The following is a 17,007-nucleotide window of genomic DNA, read 5'->3' as shown; positions in this document are numbered from 1 at the left end:
GTTGCAAACATGATAGAAGTTGAACAGAGTCTTGGGTCATTCAGATTATGTTTTTTGAACAACGGGCTACTTCAACATACCTCCACAAAAAAAGGAGCATTTTTTCTGTGTATAGCCCAACGTGAGAAATTTCAGCACATTTCAAAAAAGAAATAAAATAACTCATGAGCTCTGTTCTGGTTGGCTTTTCTCTTTTAAATCCCCCAAAAAAGGACTCTTAATGGCAGGGGCTGCCCATCAGATTTGCATACGCAGACAGCTTGCAGACGGGGTGCCACGCTAATGTTGCTGTAGAACAAGAATTAATGTCATGTTGCTGTCAAACAAGGAGACAGGGGTGCTGCTAAGTCAATTTCACATCATCACATAAACGTACAGGGAAGCACACACACACACACAGACACACACAGAGCGCAGCCCAGAGAGATAGGCGTTCGAGTTTTGCCTCGTGTCACGGTTCAGTTTTTTTACGAAGGAGCTGTCCAGTCAACCGTGAACTCGATGGTTTCAACAGATACGATTAAAACCTTGCTACGTAGCAAGGTCATATATGTGTGGGAAGGAAGTGAACCCACAAACTTTGAATGTTTAGTCATAGGTTAAAGTTATGGTGTGGAGAGGTGTGTGGAGCATTGAAAGCTGCAAAAACCAAAAGTCCTACCAAGGACTTTTGGTCTAGTTTCTAGAGCAAACATTTTAGTGCACTTGAAATAAAACAAAACTTACAAATAACTTTGTAGAAAGACATAAGAGCTTGTTCAACTGGCAGATTATTTCACTATAATTACGTTTTCATCAATATTAAGGGATTATTAACTTGAACCAGCTCCTATTTCTTGTTGAAAAATTACTTGCAAGTCAGTTTTGTCTTATTTCAAGTGTACTAAGATATTTGCAATAGAAAGAAAACAAAAATACTTAGCAAGATTTTGTGTTTTTGCAGTGCATAGAGTAACAGTAACACTCCTGTCAAAGCCATCAACTCTTCTAACTGCCCTGGGCAATGTGCGTGCACCTTATAGATGTGTAAGCTTTATGATAACGTGAAGGTGTGATTGATAAAACAGTCTTAGTTATCCTCCTGCTCTTATTAAAGATGCACAGATGTGGAGAAAAGGAAAGCACCACTGAGGGATATGGAAGAGAGGTCAGCGAGGAGAGGAGAAGGCAATCTGACTGACGGAGAAAGAGGGCTGGAGGTGGAAAATGGAGAGAAAATGCTAAAATTATACTAAGCAATGTGAGTTGAAATGGAGGTGAAGAGCTTATAACAAAGGGATGGATTGAAGGAGGCATGGTGCCGTAAGGGGAACAAAGAAAAATGAGACGAGGACTGAGAACAGAGACAGTTTTGTAAGAACATTAGAGGAAAGAAAAATATATGATAGTTAACAGGGGAAAAAAAGGGCAGAAAACCCAGATGAGTGTAAGGAACAAAGATATACCCATAGCAGCCACTTTATTAGCAAAGCTTTATCAGTATTTGACTGAACTCATTTTCCTCCAGAGCTTCTGTAGTTCTTCATGGCATGGGTATTTGAAGGTGCTTTTCACACTCCGATATTTTGGTCGATATCAACATCATAGTATCATACAGATTTTGACACCAGTCTGACACCAGTCTCTCACTTTACAACAAACACAAGGGACTGAGATTTGACTAGTATTATTTGGCTGTGGAGACCATTGAAGTGCAGTGAACTCATCGTCATGTCTGTCAAAACACATTTAATCTGAGTTGTTTATCGTGGTGCATCATTCCATTATTGTACTCAGTTCCAACATCAAAACGTCTCCATTACTGTTTCCAGATAACAAAGTGCAACGAGTTTCTGCTGCAAACACCTGAAAGGCTATCTTTGCTAACTAGCAATTGAACAAGTGTACCTAATAAAGTGGCCAGAAGGTGCATAAAAGCCTCAATACACAATGAGAGATAAAATATGTGCAAAGAGCAAATAAAAACAGTTGTGTTTGTGTGTTATATTTTGACAAAAAGAGGGGAAAAGAACAATACAGACAACTCAGTAAGTTGTCAACTCAGTAGGTTATAGGAGAGGAAGCTCTTTAAGCTAACATTTTTCTCCAGACTTTAATTAAGGCACTGTACACACTTTCAGGAAATCAAGAGAGAAATCCTTGCATCATGGTTGCTTCCAGTGGTTCCTCACAGCATTGGGATGTGTGATTTTTTTCCACCACACTTTGATGTTAATTAGCTCAAAAAAGCTTTGTTCTAAAAAAGGTTTAAGACTTGTTTAGAAATTGCCTGAAAAATGAGACGTTTCTTGAAGCTGCCTGCAAACAGCTTGGAGAGTTAAATATATTCTTGAATATTTCCGTATGGTTGAGTAACTATTAATTTTTAAGTTTTAAACCTGCATAGGATTCAAAAATTGCGAAGTCTACATGTTGTCTGTTATAAGATACATAAAAAGTTAGATTTTCTCTTTTGTTGTTGAAAAAAACCCACTGCAAACATGAAACGTGTCGCTGTTGTATTCCAATATCAAATACAATTTTGCTAGTCATCTTTTCCAGTGAAAACACTGTGATTAGGGTAAACAACAGGGCTCCGGAGGGTTCCCAATATGCTTAAGGCAACGCAGTCAAGCTGAGCCAGGTCTGGTTGGAAGTAGAAACAAAACACAAAAAAGAGAATGGCATTCACTGCTGATAACATGTTTAAGTCAAGTCTATGCATTTAAACACGGACAAAGCAGAGTCACAAATAGAGATATCACTTTGTGTGTGACAGAAAAAGTCAGAAATGTAAAAAAAAACTGTGAATTCCTGGGACACAATGTATGTTTTGCATGTGAAACATACATTGTTTTGAGATACTAAAATTAAGAGATGAAAAACCTAAGCATTTTTTGCCTTTGTAAGAGCTTTACTTTCACTTATTTTAAGGCATTTATTTTTCTTTATTGTACTCTAAACTGGAAGTAAGCAGATAGGCTTAACCCCTACTAATTTCTCTCATTTTAATCCCTCAAAGCGAGTCTGCTAAGTTTTTTGTTTTTGTCTTATTAGCTGTCACAAGTATTCACAGAGATTGATTGGCAAAGCTATGTGTTCATATGCAAAGCCATAAGCAGCAGTGATGAAAAAGTTGCTTCATTTAAACCTCATGCCTTAGCCACAGCAGGGATGCTGTAAATTATAAATAATCATTAGTAAAAGTCAGTTTCATGAATCTAAACCTGCTCTAAATTATTCCTGTTTTGGTATCATGTCAGTGCTGTGTGTTGCTTTTCATGCTGATATTCGTCAGAGGTGTCGCTGTTCTTACTGTCTGATCCCAGCGACAGGTCCTGCCATGTCCCATGAGTGTTATGTCCATTTGAGCCGCCGCTGGCGCCGTGCAGGGTCCAGCTCACCCCTGAGTGCGGATCGGCCGACCAGCCGCACAAACTCTTCTCAAAGTCACACACGGCCGACAGGGATGGCGTCGTGGCTGTGAGTGGAAAAGGAAAGACGGATCATGAATAAATACGAACAGTGCAAAATCACCAAATGTCACCAAGCATTTTTGGTATTTCTAATGCAAATGTCTTAGTACACTTAAAATAAGACAAAACTTACAAATAACTTTGTATGAAGATATAAGTCAGCAATCCCTTGTTCCACTCACAAATAATTTCACTTATCACATATAAAAACTGTCTTGTTTTAAGTGAAATAATCTGCCAGTGGAACTAGTACACATTTTATCAATTTGAAGGATTTATAATCTTAGAACAAGCTCCTACATCTACCTACATATACCTGGAATAAGACAAAACTAGGAACAAGACCAAAAATACTTGGTAAGATTCTATGTTTTTAGTAGAGCATAAAGAAAAGAAACACTGAAAAAGAAGCAAAAAGAAACACAAAAATGATTAAAATTTTCTTTTTCTTTTTTAAGAAAGAAGGAAAGAAAGAAAGTTTGTAAAAATCTTTTTACACTTTCAGAATGTATTCTTTTCTGATTTTTGCATGGCCGCGTGTTAGAAAATAAATGCAACATATTCTCTTTCATTCAGCACTATTGGATTTCTCTTGGGAGAGTTCAAAATGAAACTTTGCCTTTTCTTCTGTTTTGATTAAGCTGAGAGACTCTGTGTTTGTTTTAAAAAAATATCTTCACACATACAAAAGTAAGGGTAAAGGACAGACGAGAGTAAAAATGTAAATGCAAGAGAACATAATTCAGTCAGGAACTACTAACCTAACACTCATAAAATGAAAGAAGGCAATAAAAGCAAAGGTTGAGTGGCAAAGAAGTATAAAAAAGATTGAAAGAAAGAAAATGAGATGATAAATTATTCCAACTAAACGACGACCGCTGCAGATAAACTCCAGTGAGGCTACTTGCTTGACAGTCAGTTGACCTATAGCTGTGAAATGATACACCAGTGTGAGTCTGGCTGTGGGAGCTTATTTCCCCTCAAACACAGCTTCCTGTGGGACTCTGAATGTAACAGACTTCAAAGCCCAGAGGCTCTGTGGTGCACAGTGACATCATGCCTGCGACCTTAAGAGAGTAAGTGTGTGTTTTTATGGGTGTGGATGCGACACAGTTCGAACTAAATGCATGTGTAAGAAATCTGAACTTGTCGATGCGGTGATGCTTATGAGGAACACGGTGTGCTTACCCGATCTCATCGTAGGAGTCGTCTCCTCCAGTCGGGGCGTGGTGGTGCTCACCGTAACCGTGGTGATTTCTGTCAGGAAACGATACATTTATCAATACAGACCCAAAAGCATGAGGGAAAGATTTCAAAACTATAACACTTTCACTCTGTGAGCTGATGTTTTCACTTACAATGCTGACATTTGTCTTGCATTTTTGTTTTTCTCACACTTGCATGTTTCAGATCAAACATATGGTAATGATATCTCATTTATTATAGGAAAACAACTCTCCAAACAAACTAGGCTGATGGCAATTGTTACCGTCAACAGTGGCACGACCAGTTATGGTTTAAGGAGTCATTAGTTTCACACATAAAGCCAGGCTGGTTCGATTTCTTCTACATAATTAATCATTTTAAAACCGTCCAAACCTCTGGTTCTAATAAACCCTTTTTTACTGTTACCTATGACTCTTAAAACCTCCTTGAATCCTCAGGCATTTCTCCCCCACACACACATATGAACTCACACCACAGACCAAGAAGTTAGTGTCTTTTTATTGACGTAATGGAACAGAAGATTTCTGGCTTGTGTGGCGAAAACACCAGAAGCTTCTCACCAAATTAGTCTCTGAATCTGCTCCTGCCTTTTACGTTATTTCATCCCTCCCTTCGACTCCTCAGACTTTCTGCTGAGCACACCTAATCTGTCTCTACAAAAAAAAAAAAACATCGCTAACCCCCCTGAAAAATTGTTGCTTCTGCACATATAAACAAAGATTTTGCCACACACACATGCACGTACACACGCTGAATGAAGGCTTTTTTTGCCTCTCTGCCATCAAAATATAGAAGTGAAATCCTATCTAAGTGTTGTTTCTGTTTTACTACAGCTGCAATTTTCTTCTTCATAACTCCTTCTCTCACTCTCCTCCTGCCACCTCTCCTTGAGTTATATTTTGATTTCCACTGCTTGCTTTGCTTTCATATGCCCACAAATCTCTTTCTCTCGTGTTTCTCATTTCTCTTCTTTCCACAATCTCTTGTTCCCTTCTGGAAACAGCAGCGCTTTGCATGGCAAACCTTTATTTCTTTAACTCTTTTTTTTTTTGACCGCCCCCTCGGTAAATCTATGGCTGCTGTTGATTTACCTCTTGTTGGGTTGTGGTGCAAGTTATGTAAGTTTTGAATTCTGTTTTTGTGTGCTTAAATCTTGATAAAATATTGTACATGCTACTCCTGATAGATGTCAAAAGTACATTACCTTACAAGATGTTTATGCCCTTTGAGCTTTTCTATATTTTGTCATGTTATGAACCACATGTTTTAATGTATTTTATTTGGATTTTAACATGATGTGGATTTCTTTAGGAGTATCTGGGAAAAACGGATGTAAACAAATGTGCAGGACAGTTTCCATAATTTTGAAACGTATAATTAAAAAAAAAACAAAAAAAAAAACGTCCGTCTATCAATTGTCTACTACTTTATGTTGGATTATTAGGCCACCTCTGGTATCCTCCATGTTCTAGATGTTCTTCTGGCTTAACAAGCCTAAAGCAAATGAAGGGACCATTACGAGTTTGCATCACATTTTGATGATATACTGAGGAAGTAGTTGAGCGCTGTTGGTGCAGGTAAATGATCAAAACATGCAGGAAACCAACTCTTGAGTACTGGATTTTTGAAAGCAACTTGTGGTATTTTGGGTTTTTAGCATAAATGGGACTAAATAGAAAATGTATGTCACACTTTTTACATTTTAATTTACTAAAACTTTGAAAAACACAGAATTTTCCATCCACCTCACAGTTGCACGCACTTCTGTTGGACTGACAAGTTCCAATAAAAAGCATTAGCTAAAACGTTTGAGAGACATAAGCACTATTTTAAGGCAAAATAAATAAACAATGCTGCACAGATAAAACGTGTATATTTAAAGTCGGGGTCTTATCTGCTGACATGAAGCTGTTTTAATCATGTGCCCTTTACTTGCTGTAATTAGCCCCTCCCCCAGTAGGAGACAGGAAGGCTTAAGAAAAGGATACATGACCCATTTCACCTCACAGAACCATTTTCCTAATTAGTGACCACACACAGCTTCCGGAAGGCTCCTCTATCCGCTTCCATCTTTCTTTCACCTGTCAAATCCAGTTTTGAACTCTGTCTCTGCTATCCGCCCCTTTTACTTCCTCTATTGCTCATTGGCTCCATCATCTTTCCCCTCACCCTCTTTCTATCCTCTCTGTGATTACTGTAAAGGTCAACTAAGTCATTTTAAGAAGTGACTTCAATATTTTTTAACATTATTAGGCAGGCTATTATATGAAATATTTTTGTTTTAATTTTTTCTTCTGAAACTACAAGCAGGAAATATTTATTGACGCATGACAAAAAAGAAGAAAGGTTTAAATGGGTCAGTGTGATCAGCTACAGAAATGGGCCTTTAGTGTTTGACTCACTTGTGTATGGAAAACAAAAACACACACTAAACCCTAAGAAGCAGAAAGTGTCACAGGCACACTGGCTCATTGTAAAGCTGCTGACTGAGCAGGGTGAAACAGAAACAGAAAAATCTGTTCAATTATGGAAAGAGCTCTGGGTGTAAATCTACCTGTGTCAGCCTAAATAACGACTGGTGGAGCACCGAGTGACTGTGTGTTTGTGGGGGAGACGGAGAACGTTCTTGCTACTCAATTACTTTCAGTATGGTAATATTTACCAAATGCATTTGCAGCCATTATTACATTATTGGTTGCTGCAGATCTAAATCACTCCACTGATAATTGTGTTCATTAGCAGCAGTGGACAGCTCACCATGCCATACAGTTGTCTCACCATATTAGGCCACATCAAGACTCAAGCAGCAAAAAATGAAATTAGTTGTTTTTACCTTAAAGGAGACATATTATGCTTCAAGTTATTATAAGTCTATGAACTATACATAACATGTTTATTACATTTTTTGTACAAAATCATTCTTAGATAATCAGATTTTAGTTCGATCAGTTCTGCCGACTTTGAGCTCCTTTCAGAATGAGCTGTAAACCAAGCTTGGCAATGGCATAAGAACATGCTATTCATGTAAAGGCTATCTGTGTGAGATATATGTTTGTCTTCATTAACCAGGAAATAACAGGAAAACACATGTTGACCTAAATTTTCCTATTTTCCAACTAGAGTAACAACTTTAACACAACTTTTTACCAACTTCTAAACTGGTTTTAAACAACTGGATCTATGGCTTAAAAAAAAAAAAAAAAAAAAACTAATTTATTTAAAACAAACAAACAAACAAACAAACAAACAAACAAAAACTTCTAAGTTTACTACAGTTTTTTTTTTTGGAGGTATGCAACAAAATTAAACTTTCTGTCTTTTATTAGAATTGTGTGCTTTGGTTAAATGAGATTGAGCTTTTTGGCAACTAATATTCCAGGTGGGTTTGGATTGAAACAAAGCTCCACTGTTTAGTGTAGCGAAGAATCTGTGATGCTGTGGGCCTGTTTCTGTTTCTGGTTGCATTGCATTATGCAGTGGTTTTGAAAATCTTGTATACTCTGATTCTTTCTGAAATCTGAAACTTATCAATGCATCTTACAACCAGATGTTAATCAGAAACATACAGCCAACTGAAGAGAAACGGGTCCCTACACACAAAATAATGTGTTTTCCAAGGTATGGTTTTCCCCAGACATAAATAACAAAACCTGTGGGATCAGCTGAAGAGGAGAGATGTTGAGAGAGTATTCACGACTATAAAAAATTGAGAGATTGTCCAAAGAGAAATGGTGAAAGATCTGTCCCCTCTTTACGGTGGCCTGTTAAAAAATCATGGCAAAAATGGGGAAGTGCAAACTAGTAAACAACAGTTAATATCATAGGAAGAGTGCAGTAGCTGTGCTAAAAATATATATGTAGCTTTACAAACTTTGAAAAACTTATGTACAGTTAAACTTTGTGCCACATTTGGAAGCACACAACGCAGAACATTAGTTTTTTAGAGACAGGAAACTTGGAAAATAGTGAGAACATTTATAGTTATGGCACTACAGGGAGCAGAGCATTTAAGTGTTAAAGTATTACATTAAATTCGAGGTGATGGTGGAAAACCTGAGTGTTATGCTGGATGAAAATCATGGTGGTAGACTGAATGGCAAATCAGACAACTGCTCCTAAAAAGCAGATCTGCAGGTTAGATCTGCAGGTTTGAGTCACATGAAACTTAAAGTACCAGACAAAATCACGACTCCTGCTTTGGTGGTTGAGTGGTTGAGAAAATGAGTTCTTCATGACAAAGACGAAGCTTTTTCAAAGGCTAATTGCCAAAGTATCTTATTGTAGAACAAAAAGACAATGAAAAACCTAAGCTTTTTCATTGTCCACAGTATGCTGTGTTTAGTTGCAAGAACAATTTCTGTATCTAACCTAATAATAAGCATGTGACAGTGGTTCAAAAAGGCTGCAATAATGAAGCTTTAAGTGTGGCTAAAGGCAAAAAGCCGTGATCTTGACAGCAGAGATGCTAAAAGTGAGGAAGCTGTTTATGTCAGGAAACTACTGGCAGTGAATTGCTCATTAGCTCACAAAGTCTGTGATTGTAATTGTAGCCTTAAGTGTCAGGAGATGAGAGTTGATAAAAACGAGGCTTCTGGCAATGAATGGCTAAGAAAATCATCTTGGCTACAAAGGAAATGAGCTTAAGTGTGGAAAAAAAAAAGAAGTGAGTTAAGAGTGTCGTCAGGATATGGTGAAGAAAGCAATAATAATTATTTAAAGTAACAGAGTTTCTCCAAGGTCTTCCCGAAACATATTTTCATAAAAGAGAATGTTTCTGAAACCCTCAAACATCTTAGACTGTGTAGTAAACTTACAACATGTAAGGTAATTTAGGTTCTGGTTCAAATTGTAAACGCAATGTTGGACAAATGACTTAGTTTCAGAAAAAAGAAAAAAAAAAACATAAAACAATCATAATAATAGCAGTCTTAAAAGTAATGTAATAAAAAAAGCAATATTTTGGAGAGGTATTTGATTCACAGACTGACCAGAACTGGCCTCTCTGATTATAATGTAGGTTGGCTTGACATCAGTGCAGGCAGGCAGATGGTTTCACTTGAACATCCATTACTGAAGCTAATGGTGTCCCTCATGGGCTGCTCATAGGATCGCTTCTCTATAATTCTCCACATTAATAACGTGGACAGTGGTATCACCATTAAAAATGTGCATTTTTACACTGATGATATAGTTAGGTTAGTTCTGCATCCACATCCAACCTGGCTCTTTGTCAGCCGCAGCTTGCCTTCAGTACAGTAAAATGAGTCTTCCGTTACCTAAAGCTTATTTCAAACTCTGAGAAATTGTAAATTTAAGTCACGTTTACAAGCTTTCAGTTTACAGATTGAGAATGTCTCTCAGTTCATATATCTGAGAATATATTCAGATGTCATTGAAAATGCCAGGTGGTCAAGAATAAACAACTTTTTAAGGGTCTTACTAAGGATGTAAAAAGTCTTCTATAAAATAAAATCTCTTCCTGGAACTTACAAACACAAGTCTGTCATCAGCGTAGACACTTTCAGGCTACGTTCAGCTATGTTGAGCCAGAGTTCGCATTATCGCAAAGGTGGATGTCTTCAATGTTTTTCTGTTTTATTTTGTCACTTTATATGTGCGTGCCATGTAGAAGCCACCATCATACACCCTTTGTGTTCAAAGCATAATTTCAGGCTTTGTTTAGGCTACACAAAGGAATTTCAGTTTTGTTTAACTTGCTTCACAGTACAGCTCTATTGAAAGGCATAAGAGCTTGACAGAAGGTCTCCATAATTCATTTACGTAATTTCCTCTCCAAATCAGGGAAAGTCCCATCAGAACACACTGTATATGATTTAATTTTTTATGAGATATTAAAACAATCATAGATGGCTGCTTTAAAGGATGGAAAATGGAGAAAATAGGCAAATATCTGGGAAATTCCGTAAAGGCACGGCGACTCAAAGCGAAATATTTATTTTGGAAAAGTTTGATCTTTTTTGCACACAGACATGTATAAACAGAGGTAACCACAGTGAACCGTAGCCCAACTCTAAGTGCTTCCATGTGTAGTATCACATGAGGGGAAGAGAAGCAGCAGATCTGCTGGACTGTCCTGAAGTAAATCAACGATTGTTAGAGACGACTCGAAGAGCTTATCTGCTCTTGCTGGTTTAAATTCCATTCACTCAGCACCAAAACGTCCCGCTGCTGTGTCACTGCTGGAAAACAAATCTAAGCCACGGGCAGAACGCAGCTGTCTTTTGTCACTGTACTGGCATGTTGGCGTACAACCTGGATCTTTGATTCTCTATTATCTTTCCTCTGTTTTTTGGAATGAACCTATTTCATGAGAGTCTGGCAGCATCCTTGGATGACTTTAACTTGTGTGGATATTATTTTTCAGTCCAGAAAATTGGAAGTATGTTAGCCTTTACCCAGATTTATATAAAAAAATAAATCCTTCATTGAGATCTTTGTTTAAGTCTTTTGTCAAAACCGTAAATCCTCTAAAATATCTGCTTTTACAGCACTGCTCTCTTTGTATTATAAATAATAAAATGTCTGCAGCTCAATATACAACACTTACGACACTGGGAAGCTCCTTTAGAGCCAGACCGCAGCATCCTCAATGCACAAAGGAGGGCTAACATAGATCTTTCCTCCCTGCAGCTGTTAGACTGATAACCAGCATTGCTCCAAACAAACCAAATGAAAAACGAAAACAGATTCTAACAGCATAACGTCTCAGTGTTTAGGAAATATTCATCTGACCACAATTACTTGACAAGATTATCATTTATGCTGTTTTGCACAATCCACATTTTTGAACACTGGCTATAATTGCACAATACTAAATTCACAAATTATACTAGTATGTTTTTTAAATTAATTTTGTTTTTACTTAATTTTTTTTCATTATGTCTAATGTGTGTCTGTTGTGTGTTTCTATTTGCCTTTTGTACTGACTATGGCTCAGTTTGTAAAATTAATCAGGGACGTTTTGGACATGCTTAAAAAAAACTGATTTAAAGTTGTTTTCTTTCTCTTAGTCTGGTGTAAGGAAATGTGGTTTTATGGCTCCAATGAATATTTTTCAGCGTTATTTTAATTTGGTCAACGGACTTAATGCATCATATTGCATCAAAGTAAAGTAACCCAAACACCATCAGAACCAAACATGGAAAAAAAAACAAACACTAAAATACAATGCACTAATGTACAATTACAGTCATAAAATCTTGTGAACAATTTTGTTGCACTTTCAGAAGATCTTTCGAAAACATTTCTGAACTCTGGCTGTTCTTTCCCTTATTTCTCATGTTTGCTATTTGAACACGTACCGAAGAATGCTGCTTTTCCCTGTGAAGCCACTAAACTTTAACCGGTGAAACTTGCAGACATAAATCTCCTAAACCAAAGAGATAAATCAGTATTGTTGAAACAACAGAAATCTCAAAGAACCAGTTTTTAGTTGGATTTATTTCCCCTTTATTAATGACAATCTTCCACAAAAACACATATTTTTGGTTGAATCTATGATAAATAAGAAATGTAACATTAGATAAAGAGAAAACAGTTAATGATCAATTAAGGAATGATGAATCTCTCAGCATCAGACCTTTCCAGCCTTACTTATACACTACACATATTTTTGGGAAAGCCCCTCTTTTCACTAAAATACTATGTGCAGTAAGAAACAAATGAGTGAAAAAGCAGCCAACATACACAGAAAACTTTTCATCATTCAATTTAGTGTTGACTCCAATATTTTTCATAAATATAATAAGCTTCCATTTGTTTTCTTAAATACCTGTGCTGTGCTTTTCCAGAAACTTTGCTTTAAACGTTATTGGCAAGTGAAACGGGCGTGAAGGGAATGAGTGAGTGGGTGTAACCCAGGACACATCCCCCTGATCACATGAGAATGTCTGAACTGCAGCCACAACTCACATGTGATAGTAATAAGCAAAGCTGGACCTGACATTCAGCAACACACACGCACAAACTCGCAGTTGGCAAGAGTTGATATGATTGGCTGGAAACCTGGAACAGCAGAACAACAACCCCAGAATGTTCTCAAACTATCTGCAGCACGTCCTCAAGGCTGCTGTAAAGACCTGGGTTTTTCTGGACTCACTTTGTCCAGAGAAAAAACCCCAACAAAGTAAAGATGTTTGTTTTGTCTTTCACACATTTTCAATCGTGAAGTACAAACATGCCATTTTCTTCACCTCATATAATTACATTTGTTTTGAATTCCATTCCATTAAATCTGCTAAAAATAAAACCAACAGTAAAATTAGTATTTTCTCTAATTTTCTTAAGTACAAAAGTCTCTGTAGCTTTTTGGCGCTCCCGGTGTGAAAACGGCATTCATGGCTTCCCCAGCTCTCCATAATAACCATTTATTATGCCAATGTTTACCACAGAGAGCTGTGGTAAACATTGAACTTTATAGATTTTTGTGGCAGCAATTCAAAAGTCTACTCCCTTGTAAAGTTAGAGGAAAGCAGCCAATAAGTTTAATACAAATTTAACCAATGTACCTGATAAGCTCCAAACAGTACCATTTAAGTCCTTAAAAGTATCCAGTTGCACGTTCCAGAATGAACCCAACACGTTTTGGGACAGGGTTTGGTAAGCACCTCGTGATTTTATTGAAAGTATCTTAAGAAAGTTCAGGAAAAGTTCAGAAGCTTCTAGTGTTGAGTCCAAGCAACTAAGTCTAAGTTCATCCTAAAATTTACATTCTTTTAATTTTTATTTAGTGATCTGACTGTAAATATGGGTAAGTTTAAAATGCACTCAATGGCATGTTCTGTTGTATTACCAATTTTAAAGAGCAGCCAAGAGAAACAGGTCCATTTATGCTATCTTCATATATCAGGTCAACAAGAGGTTATTGATTGCTAAGTTAAAGTTACTTTATAACTTATACAAAACAAGCTTGTTTTATATAATCTCTTGAAGATAATTGCGACTTACTTGATGTGTGAGATTGTACTGCTCTAACAGAAGCCCGTTTAAATTAAGACTACAGGTAATTGTGGATGAAGCTTGATTTACAGAATCTTTCTGTCAATGTATCACTGCCTTATTCTGAGATTTTTCACTTGGAAGTGATCAGAAACAATCCATCAGCACTGAGTCACGCAAACTAATAGCTGTATAACCACAGGGTTCCTTTTGCCACGTCATTGTGGTTTTGCTGGACGGATGAGGCCAAAAAGACATTCTCAGAGTTGGGCTGCCAGCACCCAGACTTTCCATGATTCTAGGAGCAGAAGTAGCTGATGAACAAAGACAAAACTATTAGCTTCATTTGGATTCAGGATGCAAGGCGCTTTCACTCTCAGTCGTTATTTGTTGCCATCGCTCAGTTACTTTCCTCAGTAACTCCACCGATGAGAAATGAAGCATGTATTGACACAAATAAGAGCTAACCCTTTTAAAACCTTTATGCCAAACAGGTGTGAGTGTGTATTTGTGTGTACATCTGTGCCCGCCTGCGTGGCTGCCAACAGCTAGGTGTGGAGTGAAAGAGACGTGAGTGCAGCAGATGTTCTGATAGCTCACTCTTTTAAAAACATGATAGGAACTGGCAGCTCATAAGCTTTCGGTTCACATCCAATAGTTGAGGTTACAGCACCTAAATTACACGTTGCCTCCGTAGCTAGCGTGGATGATTGGAAATGAGCAGTAATCTTTTGGCTTTTGTTTCTGTGTTTGCACCGAAGGTTTTTACACAATAATGAGATGCTAAACTACATTTTATTGTGTGTCCCCGAAGAACCCGTGAATCTGTTCTTTCTTTGTTTTTGTATTGGATTTTTTGGAGCTGGGATTGTCTCGCTCATGTGAGGAAATTGTTAGGTCAGTGCACTTGATTGTAGAAAATGAAAACAATACAAGGGTGGTAATGGAAAAGCAATTTCTTTGCATGTATATTTGAATAGTAAATAAAGTAAACAACATGAGTAACTACTTTAGTTGTTTTTTTTTTTAAAAAGTAGATCAGTAATTCGGGAGAAAAGATTGTTTCTTATTTGTGCCAAAGTCAAGCTGGAAGGAAACTTCCCTATTATTTCACATTTGTTGCAACGATAAGAAGCCTAAACACTAACCAGGATTGGAAATTTTGCATAATTTTTATTTTTTCCATAAAAAAACTCCCATTTATTTAAAACAAGAAAAAAATGTGTTTATTTTTGTACCTTATAATATGGAGCATGAGAGTACAAAGGACAGCTATAATGTCTTTTTTAAAAGCAAGTATTATCTGCACAACTTTAATTTTGTAGTTATTCTTTAATACAGAAGTAGTGTAAACTACGTATGTAGTAAAAGCTCAAATATATACAGACACCCCCTTTAACATTTGGTTAAATGTAAATTAGAAAGTTGCAAAGAAACCACATTTTTCTCGTCATCAACAAGGTTCCTGCAAAATGTTTCAGCTGACTTCCAACACTTCATTTTTATTCCCCTTTTTAGTTTTGTGTTCTAATATGACTGAGTTTCAACATGGAAATATTTTGACGTCTCACTGTCTCTCCTGTAGTTTCCAATTCATTACAGGCTTAAACCCAAGTGATTGTTGAACATTCTGACAATTTTTTTTGACATCTTGCATCAAAAGCAAGATGTCATTGGATACAATTCGGCATCCCTGTAGAAAAATTATCTCAAATTCCTCAAAATTGGTTGACATGAAGCTTATGGTGTCACCTACCCAAAGCCTCAACCTCAATTTAAAATTTGTGGAATACTCTTAGAAAGCCAGGAAATCTACCAATTTAAATGAACTCTACCACTTTTGACAAGAACAGTGATCAGATGTTCATGTAACAAGCTTGTTGGTGGTTTAAGCGTCTGTCTTTGAGGCAGACGCTTAAACCATCAGACATTGGGTTAAATCAGACATTGGTTTAAGTGTCTGACGGACATTTAACCCAAAAATTGTGCTAAATATTTAAGCAGAAGTAGCTGATGAAGAATTTTGGCGCTGTGTGAATTAGACATTATTCAGGCTGAATTCAAACATCTTGATTTTCAAAATCATTCAAGTTTTATGTTGAATTCCACCCTATAAAAAGGAATATGTGCAGCAGCAAAACATTTCATGAACCTGATGAGTGTGTGTGACCCAAGCTGCATCAAAAGGAGCAAGAGGAAACAAATAGCACGGAGATCAAATGTTGTGGCCCTCCTCTTGTTGAGCCCTGCAGATCTCTTCCAATCTGCAGCCCCGTCTGTGTGTAGAGTGAATTTATAGGAGAAGCCCACTTAAGCCAACTAGAGTTGAATGTCTCTGCCTTTTTTTTTGCAAGCCGTTTCTTCTGTGTAAACAGCTGTGCTCAGTGGACTGAGGAAGATGCACAGCTAAATTCATCTTTTCTTCTAGAACAAAACAAACACAAACAGGAAGGAAATAGGTACTTCTGTTGTCACTTATATCTCCATGAAAATGACTGTGACTTCATACGTAATGTTGTTTTCCATCGCCAAAAACAGATGGTGAAAGTTAAAGTTAAGAAGTACGCTTATCTCGCTGTGTGGCTTTATTTATAGGATGGTAGCAGGAGCAGTTGCTATGGTGTTCAAGTGAAGTGGGAATGAACTGTTATCATGTCTAATGCACAGATTACATCCAGAGGGCGAACATCTGGCAAGCAGACACAGACAGCCAGACCAGCAGACAATCGCTGCAGCCATAGAGGAGTAAAGATGTTGATCTTTGCAGAAATGGCAGCTGATTGCTTATGATTTGCATCTGATGCAATCGTAAACAAGGCATATGGACAAAAATAGGCTGTTTGACTGCTTGTATTTTCGCAAAAGGCATAATGTTTATCTTAAAAAACATTCTTTTTAAATTGTTTTTTAATGTGAGCTTATCTGTTTGCACTTTAGGGAATTTATTCTTGAGAAATGAAGGAAAATTAGTGGCGAAAATTAAAGCAATGGCTATGATAGTTAAATGCAGAATTGATTGGTTTTAATTTCCCCACATAAATGAGCCGTTCTAATCTTCTTAATTGAAATGAAACCTACAATTATGTCCTCACTAATAGCAAATAAAATATCTGTGAACGCCTTTTATTATTATTTTTAGGTGTTTTTCTCTCACTGGCAATGTTGTCATCAGATGCTATTTATTGGTACAGCTGATAAAAACGCGTGAAAAAAAGTATTTAATCTAGTTGGATTCTTCTGAAATCGTTAGTGAAATTATGGTGTAATAAATCATGAATTTTTAAAAATGATTTTTACACAATAAATGTGTCCAGAACCATATTGTCTCAAGATAAAGCAAGCAGAGCGTTCTCCTGTTCTTCCAGTG

The 17,007-nt window shown here is 37.0% G+C and overlaps 1 protein-coding gene across 3 annotated transcripts in view; it reads right to left on the bottom strand.

The window, feature by feature from the left end:
- The window catches only part of LOC103145333 (neuropilin-2-like), a 112,886-nt gene that overhangs the window by 20,658 nt on the left and 75,221 nt on the right, over nt 1-17,007 (bottom strand). For all 3 annotated transcript variants that reach the window (XM_007562715.2, XM_007562716.2, XM_007562717.2), the window contains exons 12-13: nt 4,644-4,712; nt 3,296-3,460 (exon numbers count right to left, since the gene is read on the bottom strand). In XM_007562715.2, the coding sequence (XP_007562777.1) occupies nt 3,296-3,460; nt 4,644-4,712 (234 nt within the window). The remainder of the gene's footprint in view (nt 1-3,295; nt 3,461-4,643; nt 4,713-17,007) is intronic.

The sequence above is a fragment of the Poecilia formosa genome, unplaced genomic scaffold (assembly GCF_000485575.1).
Source record: "Poecilia formosa unplaced genomic scaffold, Poecilia_formosa-5.1.2 Scaffold140, whole genome shotgun sequence".
NCBI lineage: Eukaryota > Metazoa > Chordata > Actinopteri > Cyprinodontiformes > Poeciliidae > Poecilia > Poecilia formosa.
Note: the sequence above shows the minus strand (reverse complement) of the source record. Positions and strands in the feature narration are given on the sequence as shown.